Raw genomic sequence first — 22,282 nt, 5'->3', positions numbered from 1 at the left:
TCTCACTTCAGAAATGAGGCACCCAGGCTCCTCTGTGAGGTAGTTAGCTGTCCCCACGACAGGCTGTCATAGTTACCCCGTTATGACATCAGGGACAGGTCTTGGGGAAGGAAAAGGAGTGACAGAGTGTGCCTGGCTATCCCTGGACTTCTGTTTGAAGGCTAACACAGGTCCAAACCAAGATGGGGGACAAGACTCAGAACCTGCCTGACATGTGGATGCCCCCAACAGCAGGGGGAAAAGGTGTGGTGTGCTGGGAGGTGCAGGAAGGCTCTGGGTGCGGGTGCGAAGTGGGGGTGGGGATGGAGAAGTCCAGGCTCGCTCACACACCTTCAGCTGTAAGCTCAGGATTCTCCACCACGGTGGATCCTCCTGAGGTGCGAGACCCCAAGCTCAGGGGCAGGTGAAAGATGGCCTTTGTGAGAAGCTCATGCAATTTCTTCGTTTTGCAGATGAAGAATCTGAACTTCAAAGCAACAGGCTGCTCTGCTGCTCAAGAACCAAGTTCGTGTTGCTGCTGGGCTCAGGATGGGGGGTTTCCTAAACTCCCGGGACATTTGCATTTTGGAGGAGTGGGGGTGGGGCGGGAGTCTGCCATCCGCACTGGGGAAAGACAGAGTCTGTCTTCTGCTTTTAGTGGGATTTCAGCAAATGAGGGGTTGCCAACGCGATCACGGCTCATGGTGGGCTGGTAGCTGCTCCTGGAAGGGCTGCGAAGGAGCCTGGTGGTTTCCAGGCCAGTACAGGTGGAGTAGCACCTAGTGGGTGCTCACGGCATTGGCCGATGTAGAGGCAGAAACCTACTGGGTGCTCACTATACAGTGCTGGGCGATTTCCTTGGTGTCACATTTAATCTTTCAAACAACCCTAGGAGTTAGGTGCTACTCGTATCCCCATTTATTCTCCTCCCTCAACAAACAGGCTCAGAGAGGCTGATTTGCCAGGGTCAGAATGTGAAGCCTGGCTGCACAGAGTCCAAGCTTTGAAGCCGGATAAATGTTGGAAGAAATGTGCCTCAGAGTTGGGCTTCCCAAACTTGAACCTTTGTAAGGATCGCGGGGGGCCGGTGGGGGGGGGGTGCGGGCTGTAAAATGCACATTCTCATTCAGCATGGTGGGGCTGGGGCAGAGACTTTGCGTTTCTGACGAGCTCCCCCGCATGTCAATGCCGCTGGTCTGCAGCAGGCAGGCGGAATCCGGGTGTCCCGCTAAAACTGCAAAAACAGCAAACCTGTGCGTACCCCGTTCAGTTGGGACAATTAATGTCGCTCTGCGTTTAATCCAAAGTTGTTACAGCACTGCCCCATGTATAATGATGCAGAAAAGCCCTTAGCTGGGGATGGACCGAGGACCCCCTAAAACACCCGGGTGGCGCCACCTCCGCCGGCGGGGGGGCAGGCCCGGGGCCCCCGGAGCGTCCCCGCGGGCCCCGGGCGGCGCGCCTCCCTGCCGGGAGCTGAGCTTGCCAGCCGTCCGCGCTCCGCCTTTTCCCGCGCCCGGCGGGCCCGCCTCCGGGGCGGGACGGGGCGGGTCCCGGCTCGGGAGCCCCCGCCCAGCTGACCCGGCGGCTCTCCCCTCGCAGGCTGCTGCCCGGGCGTGCAGGGCCCGGCCGCCGCCATGTCGGGCCCGTTCGAGCTCTCGGTGCAGGATCTCAACGACCTGCTGTCGGACGGCAGCGGCTGCTACAGCCTACCGAGCCAGCCTTGCAACGAGGTCACCCCCAGGATCTACGTGGGCAACGCGTGAGTCGCCGCTGGGGCGCCCCGCCCACCGGAAAGCTGGGGTGGGGGCGTCGCGGGCATGCAGGGTTGGGGGGGGGCGGTTTGTGGGGCGTGGTCGACCTCCTGGAGCACCTTGGGGGCCGGGCAGGGGCTGGAGTCGCCGCCCGCCCCCGCGCGGGTGGAGGCGGAGGGGCTAGACCCCGCCCAGGCCCCGCGCGGTCCTCCCCCCTCGCGGGGGGCCCGGATTCCGGGGCGCTCGGCCAGCCTGGCGCTACCCGCTAGGGGCTCGGCCTTGGGCGGGGTCGGGCCACCGTGATCACCTAACAGGTGGCCCTCTGTCACCCGGCCGGTCTCCAGCCCGCGCGTCATGTGACAGCTGCCTGGTTCTGCAGTGAGGTCACCGCGGAATGTCTGCCTTCGCTGCCATAGCAACCGGCTGACGTCACAAACCGGGCGTGGAACTTTCCCCGGCTGGGCAGACCAGACCAGGGAATCGAAATACTCCAAATGAGGGATCCGGAGGGCTGGGCCGGGGTTTCCTCGCTCCTTCTCCTGCCTTCCAGATAGGGTTTGATTTACCAACGCCCTAAGCTCTATGGACCGGGGTCTGCATTTTGGAAACCCAGAATTAACTCCCCTCTCTCCTTTTACCCTGGAGGACATGGTGGCACAGGGTGGTTGAGGGACCGTGAGGACAGGGTTAATGTCTCGTTCATGTCTGTATCCCCTATCCTGTACTACAACGTGTTGCTTCCTTATCCTACTAAAGGCTGCCACAAAAATGGGGGTCATCGTGGGGCTAAATAAGGTCTTTAAAGCAGGTCCCACTGTCATGGGGGACAATCTCATCCACTCCGTCCATTCATTCACCATAGTGAGCACCTACTGTGTGTCAGGCGCTTGAGTGTGCATTCAAAGTGATAGTAATGGTAATGGTGAATTTGTTGAATGTTTAATGGAGAAGGGAGGTGAATGGGAGCTCACCTTCAGAGAATCAATCACTGCTCTACAACCATGTGCAGCCTGGTGAGCAGGGACAGCGAAAACAGTCCCAGAGCCTCAGCCAAAGGGCCCAGGAAATTGCAAAGCTCTGAGGATAGCGCCCTGTCCTGACACGGAAGCAGCAAATGGCCTTGGCTCCCTCGGAGACCCTGCTCTCCAGGGCACTTGGGCACAAGTGAATAGCTGAATAGCTGCCCCCACTTCCTGAGTGGAAACCGAGCTTGTGAATGTCTGGTGGCAGCCAGCGTGACCTGTGCCGATGGCCACTGTAGAAAAACACGTCCCCTGGCCAATTAACCAATCTGGCTTTGACCTGGCCAGGGATGTGTGTTGGGGGAGGGGGGGCACTCAGCATGGAATGCCTCATGCTCCCTGCCTGTTGGGAGCCCCTGAATCAAATCAGGGCTCTCATGGCAGAGAGGATCCTGTATGAGCCTCATTTTCTAGAACTCAGGATATGCAGTTGATGTGAACATGACAGGCAGGGTGAGGGGGGGAGAGAACAGGGCTGGCATCGGGCCTCTTCCCAGCTCGCTGCTCAGCTGTCTGTGTGAGCCCGCAGCACATCCTTCCACTGTCCAGTGGGACCAGAGCTCAAGGCCAGGGTTTGCTTCAGGCAGACGAGATCTCCTGTCGGAGAAGGCATTTTGTAAAGTATAAACTGCTGTCTGAATTGGGACGTTGTTGGGAGATGACATAAAGGAGCCCTTTGACTATTGAGATCAAATGTTTTATAACCCCCAGAGTTGGCGCCACTGGGTCCCCAAGTGCTTACTCACCCAGGAGAGCCTCAGAGATGTGGCTGGTGCTCCGTGACAGAAAGGGTCCCTCTGGGGGACTGGAGGGGCTACTGTATTTTATGATCCAAGGAAGGAGGCTGCCTCAAATATGCTGATTTCCTTCTTTTTCTCGGATTCACTACGTAGTCAGTTGACGCCTACTAAGTGCCGGGTGCTGATAGCAGGTGCTGGGCAGTGGAGTGGGTTACTCCCTTGAGGGGCTCAGAACAAAGCAGCACAATCAGGCATTAGAAGAGCACGGACTACAGTGCTGGCCTCTGTCTATAGGCCCATTCATGTAACATGGGCCACCCCAAGGGGTAGCCTCCCCATTTGACAGGGAAACTGAGTCACCAGAAGGTTAAGTGGCTTGTCCAAGGTTACCTGGATGTTAGGTCTGAGGGTTGGATTCAGACCCAGGCAGTCTGGCTCTAGAGCCCATTTTGAGCCCACAAGGCTGTACCCCCCACCACAGGGTAGGAAGCCAGATGCCAGGTTGGGGGTGGAGGGGAGATGGGGACACATTGCAGAGGTTGGTGAAAAATGAGAGGGTGTCTGTCCACGGAGAAGCTCGAGAAGGGCATTTCAAAGAGAGGCAACGACATGGGCATGAAACCGCCTCGGCTATTTGGGGAAGCTGCTGGTAATTAGATATGGCTTGAGGGAGGGAGGTGGCTCCTAAGATGAGGGGAAGCTGGCAGGAGCTGAGCGCCGAGGGTTCCTCGCTTTGCCGGGAGACTTAGAATCTTCTCCATCTTCCTCCCCCTGGGCTGCCAGCTGGTGAGTGAGTCATCCCCTGCCGCTGTCTCTTGTCCAGGTCTGTGGCTCAAGACATCCCCAAGCTGCAGAAACTAGGCATCACGCACGTGCTGAATGCCGCCGAGGGTAGGTCCTTCATGCACGTCAACACCAATGCCAACTTCTACAAGGACTCCGGCATCACCTACCTGGGCATCAAGGCCAACGACACGCAGGAGTTCAACCTCAGCGCCTACTTTGAAAGGGCTGCAGACTTCATCGACCAGGCCTTGGCTCAAAAGAATGGTAAGGCACCTGCGGACCAGGAATCAAGGCAAGGCAGCTTTGACCGGACTTCTCTAGAAAACAGGCCCGCCACCGGCTTCCTCTCTGTCAAAAGGCCCCACATTACCCAAGATATATAAACATTTCTCACAGTGGCAGCCTTGGTTGGGGTCCTGGTGTTTGAGTGGACTTTGGCTGGCTGAGAGTTCATTTCTACCCACTCCCCGCCATGCCTCCAAAATAGGTTCAGCAATAATGATTTATCTTCTGTGGTGAGAAGTGCTGAGGTAAAGGAGCTCTGGGGCTGGTTGATTCAGCAGCTCAGTGGCCGTGTCAGGACAACGTGCTTCCCCCTCCCCCCCTCTGCTACCCTCTGGGCTTTCCCTTCAGGGTCCCAAGATGGCGGTGGCAGACCCAGTCACCACATCCCGGCAGGACAAAGTACAGCAGAAGACCAGGCAGCCATCTCTTCCCCATGTTTCTTCCTTTTCTTAAAGAGCATGTAGGAGGGCGCCTGGGTGGTTTAATCAGGTAAGCGTCTGCCTTTGCTTCAGGTCATGATCCCAGGGTCCTGGGATCCAGCCCCATGTCAGGCTCCCTGCTTGGCAGAGGGAGTCTGCTTTACCTTCTCCCTTGGCTCGTTGGCCCAGCTTGTGCTTTTTCTCTCTCAAATAAATACATAATATCTTAAAAATAAGTAAATAAATAAAAATGAGCAGCAAGTGGAAGGGCCCTCAGAAATCCTCAGTGGGGTTCCCCTCAGATCTCGCTGGCTGGAGTTGGCTTACACGAATGCCTGGCCAGGGGAATGGGGCTGCCATGGCTGGGCTTCGCCTAGAACTCAGCAGGCGATGGCCCACGGGCCACATCTTCCAGCACTTTCTGAATGCTTCCTGCGGCTCCCACATCTGCGACTGAGGGGGACCTGCTGAGGCACTGGCAGTTAGGCAGGCCGTCCCTGGGGGGGAAACCCTAGAACGCAGAGGGCAGACGTCAGTTGACCAACCCTGGCCACCTGCCCTTTCTGCTTATCACTTGTTCCTCTCAGGGACTGCCTTTACCTTCAAGCTGCCTCTCCCAGCCTCTTCCTCCCCCACCCACAACCTTTGCAGGGGAGGTGAGCCCCCATACCCCCTTGCTTCCAGCCTATCTCTGCTTCCTGTGCCCAGCAGCCTCCCCCTGGAATGATTCCCAGTGCACAGCATGTACTAGACGTTGGTTATTGTGTGTCTGGGGCTCAGGAGGGAGGTGTCTATAGGCTTCACTGTCAGGCCCTTTGTGGTCCTTCATGGTCTCATGTACGTCACCCGCTCTGTTCCAGCTATACCGAGTCCCCATGTAGATGGGAACGAGGGTCCCAGTTAAGGGGATGGATTTTGCTCTTCTTGTACATGGGTTGGTCAGCCGCTCGGGAAACTTAGAGCCTTCCGACTCTGTTTCCCCTTTCCATCCCCCTAGGAACAGACCTTGACTTTCTGTGACCTCCCGGCTTAGCGGGAGGCAGCGGGGGCTGAGTTGTCCTTCTGGAAAGTTCTCTCTGCCTCTCCCTACCTCGTCTTCTGGCAAACTGTCTTGCGTGAGACCTGCCCTCTGGCTGGATCCACGGGGTCCCTGTCTGTCCCTCCAGCATGTGAGGTAGCTTTGGGCCCATAGCAGACACTCTGCGGATGATTACTGAGTGAGTGACAAAAATGAACACAATGGGCTGTCAAGCCAAGTGTAAATGCTTCTAAGATTGATTGGCCAAGTGAGTCAACAGAAACACAGTGGCTTCCCACAGGCTGCAGGGCTCGGGGGAGCCAGGGCCCCATTACTTTGGAGATGTGGGAAGAGCCAGGAGTGCCCAGAGGAGGAAACAGTCACTTCCAGTCCGGATCAAGGGAGGCCTCTAGGGAGGAATGGCTTCTGGGTGGGGTCTGGAAGGCTGGAAATTCGAACCTTCCCCTTCCTGATCGGCTCTGGGAGTCCTGGGCTGCTGAGTATGTTCTGGGTGGTGAGGCAGTGGCTCTGCAAGGGTTCTCTCATCAGGGCTGGGGCAGGGAAAGCCTCCCTCCACACCCTTTGGGTATGCTGGCTAGAGAGAGAATGGGCAGGGGAGTGGTGGGTGAGGTCCTCCTTCCTGCATGGGAGGCGTGGGGAGAATAGAGTCATGTTTTGAGCAGAGGGTGATAGGAACAGAAGAGACTCTGTTTGACTCTGGGCCACCAGATTTCCTTCAAAATAGTGGCAGGGTAGAAGCATTGGTGGAGACTCAACCACTTGGCTAATCAGCCAACATTTTTTGAGCACCAAGTGCATACTAGAAGTTGTAGGGCATCCAGAAATCAGTACCCCACAGTCTGCCCTTTAAGGCACGTGCGGTCTGGCGGAGGAGAGTAGATCCGTGCGTGGCCGGGAGGGACACAGAGCCGGGCTGCTGTCCTAGAAAGTACTGGGCTCCACCAGACAACTCCTGTTGCTGGCTAGGAGTTAGTTCGTATGCTGGGCGTTGGTCTAAGGACTTTATAGGACGTTTCCTTCAATCCCCCAACAACACTGCGCAATGGGTACTGTGACCACAGATGAGGACGTGGAGGCGTGTGGGGGGTAGTGGGTCGTAGAGTTCATAAGCAGTGTACTGGCCAGCAAGACAGAACCAAGAGAAGCAATAGATATTATTTATTTTAAGGAATTGGCTCCCGCGGTTGTAGGATCTGGCAGATCTGAAATCTGGAGGGCAGCCTAGGAGGCTGTAGACTTGGGCGGACCTTCTTTATTACAGCCTCGGGGCAGAATTTCATCTCCAGCGAACCTCACTTTTTGCTCTTAAGATCTTTAACTGATTGGATGTGGCCCAGCCACAAGATCGAGGGCAGTCTCCTTTACTGAAGGAAACTGATAGTTATGGATAGTTAGTGTTAATTACATCCACAAAATACCTTCTAGACTAGTGCTGGATCAGCTGCCTGGTCATAGACAGGCTGAGTTGACTCCTGTAACCATCACAACCAGCAAGTTAAAATTTAAACCCACATTCACATGACTTCAAGTTTTTTCTTTCTTTCTTTCTTTTTTCCTTGTTTTTTTTTTTAAGATTTAATTTATTTATTTGACAGATAGAGATCACAAGTAGGCAGAGAGGCAGCTAGCGAGAGAGGAGGAAGCAGGCTCCCTGCCGAGCAGAAAGCCCGATGCGGGGCTCTATCCCAGGACCCTGGGATCATGACTGGAGCCGAAGGCAGAGGCTTTAACCCACTGAGCCACCCAGGTGCCCCTTTTTCTTCTTTTTTGGTTTTTTTTTTTTTTTTTTTTTTTTTTTTTTTTTTTTTTTAGATTTATTTATCGGGGCACCTGGGTAGCTCAGTCCGTTGAGTGTCCCACTCTTGGTTTTGGTTCAGGTTATGATGATCTCGGGTTCTGGAGATTGAATCCTGCCTCTGGCTCTGAGCTCAGCAGGGAGTCCCGCTTCCCCTCTCCCATTCTCCCTGACCCCTCCCTCTTCCCCTGCCACTTCCCCCCCCCCCCCACGGGCACACATGTGTTCTCTCTCTCTCAAAAAAAGTTGTATTTATTTATTTATTTGAGAGAGAAAGAGAGAGTTGTGTGCACATGTGCCCCCGGGGTGGGGGGAGGGGGAGGGCTCAGCGCAGGGCTTGGTCTCATGACCCTCAGACATGAACCCAAATTAAATCAGACCCTCAACCAACTGAGGCACTCAGGTGCCCCAAAGGTTTTGGTTCTAAATCCCTGTGCTGGACAAAGGAAATATTTGAACTGGGTATTTTTTTTTTAATATTTTATTTATTCACTTGACACAGAGAGAATGATCACAAGTAGGCAGAGAGGCAGGCGGAGAGAGAGGGGGAGGCAGGTTCCCTGCTGAGCAGAGAGCCAGATGTAGGGCTTGATCCCAGGAGCCTGAGATCATGACCTGAGGCGAAGGCAGAGGCTTAATCCACAGAGCCACCCAGGAGCCCCTGAACTGGGGTTTTAAGGAATGAGGAGGAGTTTGCCAGGTGGCCAAGAGAGAGAATACGTTCCAGGTAGAGGGAATGACATGTGCAGAGGCACAGGGGTGGAGAAAAAGCATGGGAAGGTATCCGGGCCACGGGCACTCGGCCTTGTAAGCCACACGTTAGAGACCCGAAGCCCTGAAAAGGGTGACAGGTTGTATTTGAATTTTAGAAAGCCCCTTCCGGCTGCTGGGTGGAGTGGGGGTTGTTGGTGGGGGTAGAGCGAGAGCTGGGTTTGGAGGTGTGGAGGGGGCCGTGAACTAAGGCTCTGTGGCGGGAGGGGGTGGTGGCAGAGAGAAGCCAAGGCTTGGGGCTCCCGGGAACCCCCCAGTGGAAATGCAATGTGGTGGGACTGGTTGATACTTCCTTTCACCAAGTGCTGGGGATACAGCGGGGAACAAAACGGATGGACAGCCCTGCCTTGTGGAGCTTCCCATTTTAGGCTAGGGGGACAGCAAACAAGGCCTGGCGGGGGGGCGCGGGAAGGGGGGGCGCACGAGAACAGGGAGGAGGAGAAGGGCCGGGGAGGGCGTTATGGCTGTGGAGAGGAGGGCTGTGGGAGCAGACACCTGGGAACAGAGCTGGCAGAAGCGGGGCCGGACTGCGTTGGGCCTCATGGGCCATGGCGGGAGGGGGGACGTGAGAGGGTGTTTCCGTTTGTGTGTTTTGATTTTCTGTCCCTGTGTTTGTATTTGATACACATATTCCTTTTACGTTTTTGAAACCGCCTGGTTGTGGTGTCATTGACAGTCAACAAATCACACGTATTCCAAGCCCACGATTTGACGTTTCGACATACGCGTACACCTGTGAAACCAGCACCTCAAGGGCGACAGAGAGCTCGCCCGTCGCCCCCCTCAACCCCTGGCGTTTCCTCAGGCGCCTCTGTGACCTCTCCCATCCGCCCCCTCTGCCTTCCATTCCCAGGCAACCACTGCTCTGCTTTCTGTCACCAGACAGGAGTGTACCTTTTGTAGACTTTTGTATAAATGGAATGGCACGGCGGGTTCGCTTTCTCGGCCCCGCCCTGTCTGCATCATTGCTGGGGTGTCCATCCGTGTGGCTGCCCGTGGCTGTTGCCCTTTCCCGTCGAACGCTGACGAGTCTTCCCAGTTTGTCCGTTTACCTGCTGGTGGACCTTTGGGTCATTTCTGTGTTTTCTTCTTCTTCTTCTTCTTTTTTTTTTTTTAAAGATTTTATTTAATTATTTCATCAAGGGAGAGAGAGAGCATGAGCGGGGTGGGTAGGAGCAGAGGGAGAAACAGAGACTCCCTGCTGAGTGGGGGAGCCCGCTCGGGGCTCGGTCCCAGGACCCTGAGATCATGACCTGAGCCAAAGGCAGACACTTCACCAACTGGGTGAAGTGTTTTGGTTTTGATTGAAATATCAAAGTCAGGGGTGCTTGGGTGGCCCAGGCACCCCTCCTTGTTAGCAATCTGTCCTGCCATTGATGGGCCTCTGGGAGCTGCCAGCTGTTAGGAACAGCGCCGCCCTTGAAATATTTGGGTGTGTGTCTTTTGTGGGCATGCGTGTACCTCCCCGCTGGGCCATAGGGGTTGCGTGTGTCCCATTTGAGTACATACTGCCCCACAGTTTGCCAGGGTGATGTGCTTATGTACATATCTCCCTGCCTCACAGCACAGTGGCATCTTGTGGTACTCATCAGTGCTCCCCCAGAAGAGTTGGGACTTGAGTCGGGCTGTGTGTGGACAGCCCCCAGCTCCAGCTCACGAGCCCCTGTTTCTCTTCCAGGCCGGGTCCTCGTCCACTGCCGGGAAGGTTACAGCCGCTCCCCAACCCTAGTTATCGCCTACCTCATGATGCGTCAGAAGATGGATGTCAAGTCTGCCCTGAGCATCGTGAGGCAGAACCGTGAGATCGGCCCCAACGATGGTTTCCTGGCCCAGCTGTGCCAGCTCAATGACAAACTCGTCAAGGAGGGGAAGTTGAAACTCTAGGGCACCCCCTCAGCCTCTTCTCTAGAGGCAGGCCGGGGAGGCCCTGGTCGAGGTGTCCGAAGCCGCCATGTTTAGGAAACACAGTGTACCCTGCTCCCAGCATCACCAGGCACTTGCCCACAAGTCTGTCCCAACACAGCCCTGGGCCACTTTCCCCCTGGGGAGCACATAAACAAGCTTGCTAAGGAAGGCATTGTTGCTCCCTGGTGTGTCCTGTGCCTGTAGTTTATGATGTCCTCTCCCTGAGGTGGGGGCGCAGAGGGGGAAGGCCTGTGACGTGCATGCTTCTCCTTGATGACCCAAGGCAGGAGGTCAGTGGCAGTGAAAGGCTCAAGATGCCCCCAGGGGCCCTTCCTGACCTCTGTTGCCCCCTGCCTCCCTCCCCCGCTCCCTGCCATGCACCCTGGGTCCTCTCCTGAGTGGGGACCGCAGCACCTCGAGCCCTGTAAGGGAACTATGCAAACACAGGCCCCTCTCTCCCCACCCTGCCTGCCTCCTCCTCGCTCATGCCAGCTGTTCATAGGCAGAGGCTCGCATTTTGAGGGCTGAAGCTGGCCCCCCCCCCGGCCAGCAGTTGATAGTGGGTGGAAATTCCCATGAAGAGACTGCATTTTAAGTATTTCAGTAGGATTAAAGATACCCAAACAAAGAGGCCGTCAGGTGGGCAGACATTCCTCCTGTCAGTCCACAGTATCTAGAATGCCAGAATCTTTGGCAGGCTTGCATTCAGAATCCGCTGCTTTGGAATATCTCTCCTGGACCGCTGCTCTCAGTCACTTGGATTGTTAGAAGAGTGATGTCTTGGGCATGGTTTTATTTTATATTATTATTATTATTTTCTGAGAAAACAGGGTGTTGAAGTTCCAGCCTATTTAAAACCCCCACCATTTGAAGAATTATAAAGGTTTTGTCCTGAATTATAGCGTGGGCGAGCTCGAGCTACTCATGCCAACTGCTTTTTGTCTCTGTTGCTATTCCAAGGACAGAAGGAGGAAGTTGGCCAATTACAGGGTGCGTGTGTGGGTGTGGAAGGGGGTGTGTGTCTCAGAAACACAGCCAGAGGATGGAGGAGCAGGCTTTCACCCCGCCCACTTCTAGGTGGGTCTTAGGGCTCTGTGGTGCCAAGAACGATCCGGGAGCCCTTGAAGCAAAAGTGAGTCAGCCAGGCCAAAATGAAACACAGCGGAGCCTCCAAGTGGAGACTTGACTGGTTGTAGAGCAAACAAACAAAACAGAGCCACCTTTTTTTAGGACTAATTCAAGGATGACGTTAGTCATCCATAAGGATAATGCTTTCTCGTGTGCACACATGTGTCAGAATAAAGGAGTTTTATTTTGAAAACAGTCTTGTTAGGACTTTGAGTGATTGTTGCCATGGAAAGGGATGCATTCCTGTCGTCTTCAGGTTCCCCGACAGCAGAGAGGTGGTCCTCAGCCATACCTGCCCCCCCGCCCAGCTCCTCGCACACAGAGATCTAGAAAAGTTTGCAGAATTTTACTTTTTCTTATTGTTTCTGAGCCCCAGACCCATGCAGGGTGATGTTCTGGCGGGTGTTATCAAGCTCCCAGAAACCTGAATTTGTGGTAGGATCCCTTGCAAGGATTTGCAGAAGGAGTCTTACCAGAAGTAAAAAACCAAGGACTTTTGTCGAGTCTTCAAAATTCTGTTGTAAATGGAAATTCAGGCAGTATTCACCTGTCGAGGTGGGGAATGTGCCTTTTTCAGAGTTGACCAGGGGCATCGGGCTGGACGAGGAGAAGCAGGGTGCCACAGGGCCTCACTCCCGGGTGTCGTGGCCTCTCCCGTCACAGGGCCAGAGTGCGGGGTCTGGACGGTCGCTTTCCTCTGTGACCACAGCCGCATCGAACAAACTAGGAGCTGTGGTCTCTCCCAGAGACGGGACTGCCCATATAAACCCAGCTCAGTGAAATGGCCATCCTCTAACCCGTGTACCTCACCTTCCGGTTTTCCGAGAACCATCCCACTTAATCTAACTTGATCCTTCCAATAGCCCTATCCAGTTGGCAGAGCTTATTCATGTATTGTGACCTTTGAAGAAAAAGGAACTGGGGTTCAGACTGACGGAGGGCAGGTTGCCCAGGCCGTCCCGGCTCTGAGGAAGAGCCGAGTTAAGATTTCAGGTTTGCTGCTTCCTGAAACTGAATCTTTTGTCCCATACTAGGCTCCCCATCAAGAAAGAAACCCCCTTGGAGTGTCCAGGGGCAGGCATATGCCCTTGACCCAGCCGGTGTGCCTAGGAGCCTGTTTTGTGGATGGAGTACAACCATTCAAGCTGCGGTGCCAAGGGGGAGAGGGGGTCCGGAAGAGCGTGGGAGGGATTTGATACAAGCCCATCCCTGCTCCAGGAGCAGGAAGCAAGAAGCCTGGGTCCCTGATTTGGTTAGAAGGTGTGCCTCTTCCTCCAGGAAGCACATAGCGTCCCTAAGTTGGAGCTTTCCCTTCTGCTTCTGGAAGAGGCTCTGGGACTGGGGGGAAGGGCACCCCCTCGCACCCATCAGCAGTGGTCCCACCATGGGACAGGGGCAGCTAGCTACTCAGGCTCCTTTAATCAGGACCTCTTGAAGGCCTTTTGGTGGAGAAAAGGGAGAAAAGGCCACTGGGAAAATTACTGCCTTTACTTGGGCAATTACTTTTATGCTGATAACGGGGATTTCTTGGTAGTCTTTGGTCCCAGAAACCCTATCTTTACGTCATGACATTTAGCTCCTAATTTTTGAGTAAAATAAAATTCTATGGTGTAAGAGCCAGCACGTGCCCAGCTGCCCATGGTCGCTTTCTGGACGGCTTTCTACCCCTGGGAAGTGATGGAATAGGAACTCAGGGTGCCCTTACCCTCCTCCGTGATCTGATCCCTTTCTTTGACTAGCAGACCCCCACCTCGGTCAAATTAGAGCACTAGATGGTTTTCTTCTCAAATCTAAAAACAGTATACTTTCCACAGGCTGGTCTGTTTCTCTGCCACTCTGAGTTATCTGGAGAGCAGAAACCACCATCTGTCAAAACAAGGGGCCTCATCTAGAAGACCTCTAAGGTCCCTTTGGCTCTGACACTGTATAGGGTTCTCTGAGAATCCCCACCTGGAATTTACCACCACCTGGGAATTATAGGGTATGTAACAATACGGTGACCAGCAGGTGGCGCTGTGTTCCACCCATGGTGATGGATGGTTTGAAAGGGAATGTTGGTGCCTTTTGTGTCACAAGTTAATGTTAAGATGCTAATGTTTTAATCCAAATAAGCACTGATCTTATAATAGGAAGATATGCACTTTCCTCACAGGAGATTTCTGCCATAAAACCAGTACCAAGAACCACTGAAGAGCCAACAGTGTTGGTCTTAACCAAGTTAAGACTTTATCCTGATTGGAAGTAGAGGCCCTCTCCCGTTGAGAGAGCAGAGAGTGGTTGGAAGCTTGATTTATCTCCTGTCAGCTTTCAGGGTAATTTGACTGTGAAAGCGTGAGTTTCCTGGACAGAAAAGGGGCAGGTATTAACATTGGTTTTAAAGGAAAGTGAGTTTAACGTCTGTTGTATCACAAATCAGTGTTAAAACACTAACTGTAACCAAAATAAATGTCTTACATTACATAGAAATGGTCTTTTTTGGGTCTTTCTTATCTCTGCTGATTTTCTCTGATGCTCTTATGTTTGCTTTTTTCTAACTTTCAAAAATAAGTATCATCTAAAAATTAGCCCTCCTGAGCTCATTCTCAGTTCTGTGATGATTAGTTTTATACAGTAGATCTTGGTTAAATATCTTGCCAGTACCAGAAATTTCCTGTGATGGGAATAATCTTTTTATTTATTTAATTTCTAAAAAAATTGCAGCTTTTTTGAGGGATAATTGACTAGAATAGTCTTGACTAGAGAGGCCCATGCTAAATGAGGGAGGTAGATTTATGTTCCTAAGAAAGTAGGAGACTGGGTGGCCCGTGGGTGGGCCCTTAGGTGGCATTTGGGGTTTGAATGGTCCTACAAACGGGCAGCCCCCAAACACAGCCCTGCCCCCAGACGCCTTCAACTCTGCTGTTAGCATTTATCTCCCTTGTGATAAGCATTGGCTTTTTTTCTCTGATTAAAAAAACTCAAGAGAGTTGGGTGCCTTTTCTCCCCGACAGAAATAACTCTCTGGGGTGCCTGGGTGGCTCAGTCGGTTAAGTGTCTGCCTTTAGCTCAGGTCATGATTTCAGGGTCCTGGGATTGAGCATCGCATCACATCAGGCTCCTTGCTCAGCAGGGAGCCTGCTTCTCCCTCTGCCTGCTGCTCCCCACTGCTCATGCTCTCTCTGTGTCTCTCTTTGACAAATACATAAAATCTTTGGGAAAAAAAAAGAATAAGAAAAATTCCACGCATATGTAAGTACGCATTCGTGAACGTGTGCATTTAGAGATCTCCATGGAAAACGTTCTGCACTTTGCTTTTGTGCTTAACAATAGTTATTTCTCGGGATGCTTGAGTGTCTCAGTGGGTTGGGCCTCTGCCTTTGGCTCGGGTCATGATCTCAGGGTCCTGGGATCGAGCCCCTCATCAGGCTCTCTGCTCAGCAGGGAGCCTGCTTCCCCCTCTCTCTCAGCCTGCCTCTCTGCCTACTTGTGCTCTCTCTGTGTCAAATAAATTTTTAAAAAATCCAAATAGTTATTTCTTAATTAACTGAGCCACTCAGGTGCCCAACAAATAGTTATTTCTTAGAGTACCCTTCATTTCTCTAGTTACCTAGCATTCCATTGTGTATGGTGTGCTGTGATTTCTGTATACTCTAATTTCAGAGGTCCAGGCTGCTCTAATGAGCACAGAATGTCAAAATGACACTTAGGAATAACAGTTGCAGTTTTTGTCTGCTTAATATCCTCTTAATTTTTGTCATCTGCTATGATGGCGCCGTGTCAAACACATCCCAGTACTCAAATCAAGGAGGATTGTTCTGTGCTTCTTGTATAATTTTATGGGGGTGGAGGGGAGGGGACCCTGCCTGGCTGGCTCAGTGGGAGTGTGCAACTCTTGATCTCTGGGTCATGAGTTTGAGCCCCACGCTGGGGTGTAGAGATGACTTTTTAAAAATATATAATTTTATAAGGGGGTCTTGCCCAAGCCTAATTTTTAGAAAGAGTCCCTGAGCCATGGCCTTCTGAATTGATGACCCATTTATAAGAAGTTCAAATGCACAGAGATTGTTTTCGAAGTCCACACTAAAATGCGTTAACCTAGAGGCAATGCAGTGAATGGTGGTCTCCGTTTGATTAAAAATGGAAACACAGCACATTTAATTAATGTGTGTGTGTTTATACTTTTATTTAACTTTTACTTAGGGGGTGCCTGGGTGGCTCAGTCGGCTAAGCATCTAACTGTCTTTGGCTCGGGTCATGATTCCAAGGTCTTGCTCAGTGGGGAGTCTGCTTCTCCTTCTCCCACTCCCCCTACTTGTGTTCTCTCTCTCTCTCTCTCTCTCTCAAATAAATAAAATGATTTAAAAAACAAGTTTACTTAGTTAACATACTGTGCAATACTGGTTTCTGGAGTAGAATTCAGTGATTCATCACTTAGATACGGCACTCAGTGCTCATCATAGCAAGTGCCCTCCTTAAGACCCGTCGCCCATTTAGCCCATCCCCCACGCACCTCCCTCCATGAACCCTCAGTTTGTTCTCTATCATTAAGAGTCTCTTGTGGTTTGTTTTCCTCCCTCCTTTCTTTCCTTTATTATATTTTTAAGTAATGGAAATGTACATATTTTAATATATGTTTATTTTTAAAGATTTTATTTATTTGACAGCAGAGATCACAAGTAGGCAGAGAGGCAGGCAGAGAGAGAGAGAGGAGGAAGCAGGCTCCCTGCTGAGCAGAAAGCCTGATGCAGGGCTCGATCCCAGGACCCTGGGATCATGACCCGAGCCGAAGGCAGAGGCTTTAACCCACGGAACCACCCAGGCACACCCAGGCGCCCCATATTTTTAAAACCATAAGACATCCATGTGGAAATGTGGAGTTCTGAGAAACCTAGTCTGAGAGCCCATGAATAGGACGACCTTCCAGTGGAACGTTCCAGATGCACGGAGCACTGGGGCAGCCTTCCTGAAAGGCAAGAGGACAGAAAGAAGGAGAGAGGACTTGAAAAGGAGAACAGAGAGCAGAGGGCAGGTACGGCTGGGTTTGGAAGAGGGTAATCAGTCTCCAAACACACAGGGAGACAGAACCTCTCTTTGGCCAGACTTTACTCATTCTCTTTTTTTCAACTGGGCCCCGACTTTTGGACTTCCATGTTTGTGTCTTTTTTGTCCCATTTTAGCCAGAATCCCCCCAACTTCCACATCTGATCATCCTCAATATCAAATCGGGTTCTTCACCCCCACCATCCCGCAGGTGAAGTCTGATTGCCGGGGGCTGTCCTCAGCAGAAATCAGGTTTTTGGTTTATCCCACCTTTCCTGCTCCTCTTAGGGGTTTTCTGGCCACTGACCCTACCCTGCTCCTGGGCTACAGATTCCCACTTTCCTGTTGTGGTTGGAGCTGAGCCTGGTCTCTCTCCGCCAGTGCAAGACCCCAGTGCAGAGGTTCCTATCCCTAGAGTCCTCCCTTGAGCAAAGTAATCTTTACCATTTTTTTTTTAAGATTTTATTTATTTATTTGACAGACAGAGATCACAAGTAGGCAGAGAAGCAGGCAGAGAGAGAGAGAGAGGGAAGCAGGCTTCCTGCGGAGCAGGGAGCCCGATGCGGGGCTCGATCCCAGGACCCTGAGATCATGACCCGAGCCAAAGGCAGCAGCCCAAACCACTGAGCCACCCAGGCGCCCCTCTTTACCATTTTTTAAAAAGATTTTATTATTTGACAGAGATCACAAGTAGGCAGAGAGGCAGGTGAAGAGCAAGAGGAAGGGAAGCAGGTTCCCTGCTGAGCAGATGCGGGGCTCCATCCCAGGATCCTGGGATCATGACCTGAGCCGAAGGCAGAAGCTTTAACCCATTGAGCCACCCAGGCGCCCCATCTTTACCATTTTTAACAAGTCTTATGAATACTTTTTTATTTAGGTTTTGCAGACACGGGCCCTCCAGGCAGAGGGTGGTAGCTTGAATGACAGTTGGGGATGAGCTGGGACCCACCTTGGAGGGCTTGGTTACCGGAAAGGACACGGAAGCACTATTTTGCTAGGGCTGGGGGAACCATTAGCCCATTCTAAGCTTGTGTGTGTGTGTGTGTGTGTGTGTGAAAGCTCTCTGAGACTCCTTGCTTTGTCCCAGAAGCTGCTGAATGAACAAGTGGAAGAGTTTCACTTTCCACCTGTACCAAGACCCTAACGCTCTCCATGGAACAAGCTCTCAATTCTGAACAAAGACAGGCTGAATTGGGGCGCCTGGGTGGCTCAGTCAGTTAAGCGTCTGCCTTCCGATCAGGTGCTCAGGTCAGGATGCCAGGGGGCCCTGGGACCAAGCCCCATATCAAGCTCTCTGCTCAGCGGGGAACCTGCTTCTCTCTCTCCCTCTCCCACTCCCCCTTCTTGTGCTCTCTCTCTCTTTCAAATAAATAAATAAAATCTTAAAAAAAAAATACAGGGTGATTTGGATGTCCCTTATCACAGACAACTGCTTATAAACAGATCGCCCTCCAAATCGGGATGCTCCCTTTTACCCTGACCTGTGGGAGCAAAGTCTGTGCAGAAATGAGGCCCATAAGAGGAGCCCTCTGTTCCCATGAACTGCAGGCAGATGGCTTGAGAAGCAAGTAGAGAGATGCCCCTGGAGGCTTCTTAGAGATCAAAGATTCTAGAATCCCAAGGATTCAAAGGAGCATAACTTCCTTTCCAAACTTGACCTGTCCTTCAAAGTGTGGTCCTAACGCCATCTCTTCCTGTCAGAACCCCAGATCCACCCCAGGCAGAAGACACTGCTCTCCTTTCTGAAGGCGCATAACATCCTGTCCCTTTAAAAAAAAAAAAACAATAAAAGGCAGCTGAACCTTTCCTCAATGACACTAACCACTTTCTTCACTGGAACTGTCTTCTTCCCCAGTACAGGAGTTCCTGGAGGGGGAGCGCAAATCAGTTCACAGCTCCTGGTGGGAGGGGCGGGGGTCTCACTTCATGAAATGTTTAGCAAATGGACATATGAAACAGGCAACTTGGTAGAAATGAGAACCAGCAAATCATCACGTAGAAAAACAGCCTTGCTAGAAATTTAGGTACAACTGTTAAATTATTAAATGCAATTTAAAGATTTTTAGCCCAAACCCAGCATTGGCCACTTTGTGGAGGCACGTGCTGCTATGGGCTAATTGTGCCCCTCCAAAATTCATATCTTGAATCCTAACGCCTAGTATATCAGAACAGGACCTTATTTGGAAGTAGAGTTGTGGCAGATATAATTAGATAAGACAGGGTCATTAGGGTGGGCCCTAGTTGAATATGACTGAGGTCCTTATTAAAAAAAGGGGGAATGAAGGCATAGACAAGCACACAGGGAGAACACCATGTGAAGATGAAGGCAGAGATCAGGGGAAGCTTCTAGAAGTCAAAGAATACCAAAGATTGCCAGTAAAGCCACCAGCAGCGAGGGCAGAGGCATGAAACACAGAGAACACAAAGAGCCTATCCTGCCAGCACTCGGATCTCACAGCTCTACCCTCCAGAACTATGAGATGATGCATTTCTGTTGTTCGAGCCACCCAGTTTGAGGTGCTTGATTTTGGCAGCCTGAGCCAAACCAAGATGTGTAGGCACACGTCTACCTGTATGTCACTGGTGGGACCAGGGACCTGGCTGAGCTTTCTGGGAGACAACCCTGCAACCCACGGCCAACTGTTCACCCTCCCAAACCCATTGTTCACTTCTGGAAATAACCCTAACTTTTTTTTTTTTAAGATTTTATTTATTTTATTTATTTATTTGTCAGAAAGAGCGCACAAGCAGGCAGAATGGCAGGGAGAGAAGCAGGTTCCCCGCTGAGCAAGGAGCCCAATGTGGGACTGGATCCCAGGACCCTGGGATCATGCCCCAAGCCGAAGGCAGCGGCTTAACCCATTGAGCCACCCAGTTGCCCCAAACCCTAACTTTTAAAAAAACTTATTTTATGGAATATTATCTGGCAATAAAAAGACAAATCGTTGATACATGAAATAACCAAGATGAATCTCCAGGGCTTCGTGTGGAGCGAAAAAAGCCAGACCTACAAGGTTACATACTGTTTGATTCCATTTATATGACACTTCTGAAATGACAGATTAGTGGTATCATGGGTTAAGGGAGAAAGATAGGGAGGGGGCATGGGAAGAAGGTAGATGTCATTATCAAAAGAAAACAAGAGGGATCTTCATGGTCACAAAGTTGTTCTTTATCTTGGCTGTGATTGGATACTAGAACTTACACATGTGATAAAGTGACATAGACCGAAACACACACACACACACACACACACACACACACACACACACACACACGTGTACATACATATTGGTGGGTTGTTCCAACATCAATATCCTGGTTATATTGTACTACAGTTTTGCAAGATGTTACCGTTGAGAGTAACTGGGCCAAGGGTACATGGAATTTTCCTGTTTTATTCTTTGCAAGTACATCTGAATTTACAATTTCAGATTTAACTCAAAAAATTACTTTGTACAAGGAATCCATTCATAGCATCCCTACTGAGGTTAGGGAAGCATTGGAAATAACCTAACATACCCACAACAGATGTCAGCTAAAACCCCAGGGGTTTAACTCTGAACAATGACAAGCTCTCAAACTGAGTAAACATAAAACTGGATTAGCATGAAGTGAAAAAGCAGATGATATCTTAGCAGGTTCTCTGTGAGCCGTTCTGGGAAGAGCAGGGCTATACCTTGGAAGAGAATAATTCAAAAGGATGGACACACTTCATAGGTTCAAACCCACTGGATTCTTCTCTTTTTTCTTTTAACAAAGACTTCAGTTCCAAATAAAACAATGAAATGAAAGAAAACCCTTCGCCATCCTCCAGCCGCTGGCTCTTCCTTCTGTCTCCAGCAGGTGGCAGCAGCGCTCCGGGGATGGGCCCCACGAGCTCCCGTTCAGGCGGTTGGGTCTGTAGCTCCCACCAGCAGGTGGGGCTTCAGCGTCCAGATCGCGGCCGCTCAAAGTATCCGGCCTCGGAACTTGCACTTTCCCAAATCTGAGGCAAGAAGGCAGTTGTCCGGCCATGATCGGGTTAATGGTCCACATTCCAGAGCAAGGGAAAAGGGGGTTGGAGGGTCAGAGACAAGGGGAGGGGGCGCAGAGGGCCAGCTTCTCACAACACCCACGGGCTCTGTTGGGAGAGATAGATCACGTCCAACAATGGGCACAGCTGTTTTCGTCTGCCCCGAAGGAAGCTGACTTAGGAAGCAGGTATCAGAGAGAGCCCTTCCTGCAGGGGCTTCTGTCTGGCTTGTAAAACTGTCAGAGCAGCTGCATTTATGTGTGGAGTGATGGATGGTGGAAAGGAGGGACAGACGGCTTCAGATGGACACAGCGGCTTACAAGTCAAGGCAGGTGGCAAAGGCCTCCGCAAGGCTCTGCAGGTGGGGCGTGCTGATTCATTGCCCAGTGGAAATACCAAGGGGACCTGGGCCACAGCCCTCTTCCCTGCCTCCTTCAGGTCCAGGAGTCCGGTGCCCCTCTTCCTTCACCAGCAGTGAAAGCTTCCGATGGCTCTCCTTTCTTTTCCTGCACCTCAGGTGTGAACCTTCCTCCCCGGTACCTCTACCCCTCCCCTCGTTCTGCTCCGGGGCCAAGGTGGTAGTTCCTTTTGGCTTCTTTGTGGCTAGCCGGACCTGGGATGGCTTCGCGGAATGCGTCCCAAAGCATGCACCAGCAAGGTTTTCCATATACGACTCCAAGCTCTTTTTGAGGACTAGAGACCCTAGTCTTAATGGACTAGAGAACGGGGGGGGGGGGGGGAGGAGGAGATGAAGAATCAGCATTAAAAATGCTGGCCTTGGCTTTTGCTAAGAAAAGGGATTTTGTGCTCTCCATTCCTAACCACAGCCTGGCCAGGGAAATGACTGCCGTTAGTACATATGTCTGCAAGCAGCAGTGAGCATCTTGGCCGAGAAGCCCCTGTCACCGTGCACGGAAGCCCCAAGATCTCCTTCTCGGGTTCCATCACCAGTGCCCGCTGATTTGCTCATCCTGGACTTGTAACCAGAATCCCGCCTCCTCGCGCAAGCAGATGCCCTCCCCTCCTCGTGGCTTTCCAGTTTTCTCTCTTGCCTTCCAGAGGGTTGCCAACAAGGGACTTTCTTAGTCAGGATAATCAATGCTGAGCCTCGTGGAATTGGGACCAGTGAGATATCTTAAAAAGCCTTTTCTGCCTCTGCCACGGTCTGTGTCGGCCAAAGATAGAGACCTTGGGCCATTTGTTGTTGGGGTAACAAATGAACTTGGCCTGAGAAAGGGACTTGGCCTGAGAAAGGACTTGGTGAGCCCTTTGAGGGCTCAGAGCCATCGTTTTCTTTGTGATGCTGGTCCACAGTTTGTTTTTGAGAAAGCCCAAGAGGCCCAAGGAGGTAAAGATTACGAGCTGGAGCTCATTGTGATATCTGAAAACCGCAGCTGGCAGCACGTGGGAGGTGCTGGAGGGCAGGCTCGCCTTACACACCCCTCTCTCTAGGTCACCTGGGAGCACCAGAGCAATGTGGGAGTTTGCTGTGCCTGGGAAGTCTTTGGGGAGGGGTTGCAGTGAGCACACCCTGTTCCCTCCCCCTGGGCTGAGAGAAACGTGGGACCAGCCCTGCCCCAGTCTGTCCTCATTGGTTGGCATCAGGCAGAGGGGGCTTTAAAAAG

The 22,282-nt window shown here is 51.9% G+C and overlaps 1 protein-coding gene across 1 annotated transcript; it reads left to right on the top strand.

The window, feature by feature from the left end:
- Positions 1-41: 41 nt before the first annotated feature.
- Positions 42-14,089, top strand: DUSP3 (dual specificity phosphatase 3). Its single transcript, XM_082706803.1, has 6 exons — positions 42-243; positions 453-504; positions 922-1,046; positions 1,582-1,741; positions 4,319-4,545; positions 10,269-14,089. The coding sequence occupies exons 1-6, from the start codon at positions 183-185 to the stop codon at positions 10,472-10,474; spliced, it is 831 nt and encodes a 276-aa protein (XP_082562929.1). The 5' UTR covers positions 42-182; the 3' UTR covers positions 10,475-14,089.
- Positions 14,090-22,282: the final 8,193 nt, after the last annotated feature.

Source organism: Mustela nivalis, assembly GCF_964662115.1.
Source record: "Mustela nivalis genome assembly, chromosome: 17".
Classification (NCBI taxonomy): domain Eukaryota; kingdom Metazoa; phylum Chordata; class Mammalia; order Carnivora; family Mustelidae; genus Mustela; species Mustela nivalis.
Note: the sequence above shows the minus strand (reverse complement) of the source record. Positions and strands in the feature narration are given on the sequence as shown.

What these genes read in the sequence shown, in the direction of transcription:
- DUSP3 (XM_082706803.1), top strand. Translation starts at nt 183, where the DNA reads ATGGGGGACAAGACTCAGAACCTGCCTGACATGTGGATGCCCCCAACA. An exon ending in CCCAACAGCAGGGGGAAAAG is followed by an intron (nt 244 to 452) that starts GTGTGGTGTGCT and finishes TTCGTTTTGCAG; the next exon opens with ATGAAGAATCTGAACTTCAA. An exon ending in AGGATCTACGTGGGCAACGC is followed by an intron (nt 1,742 to 4,318) that starts GTGAGTCGCCGC and finishes TCTCTTGTCCAG; the next exon opens with GTCTGTGGCTCAAGACATCC.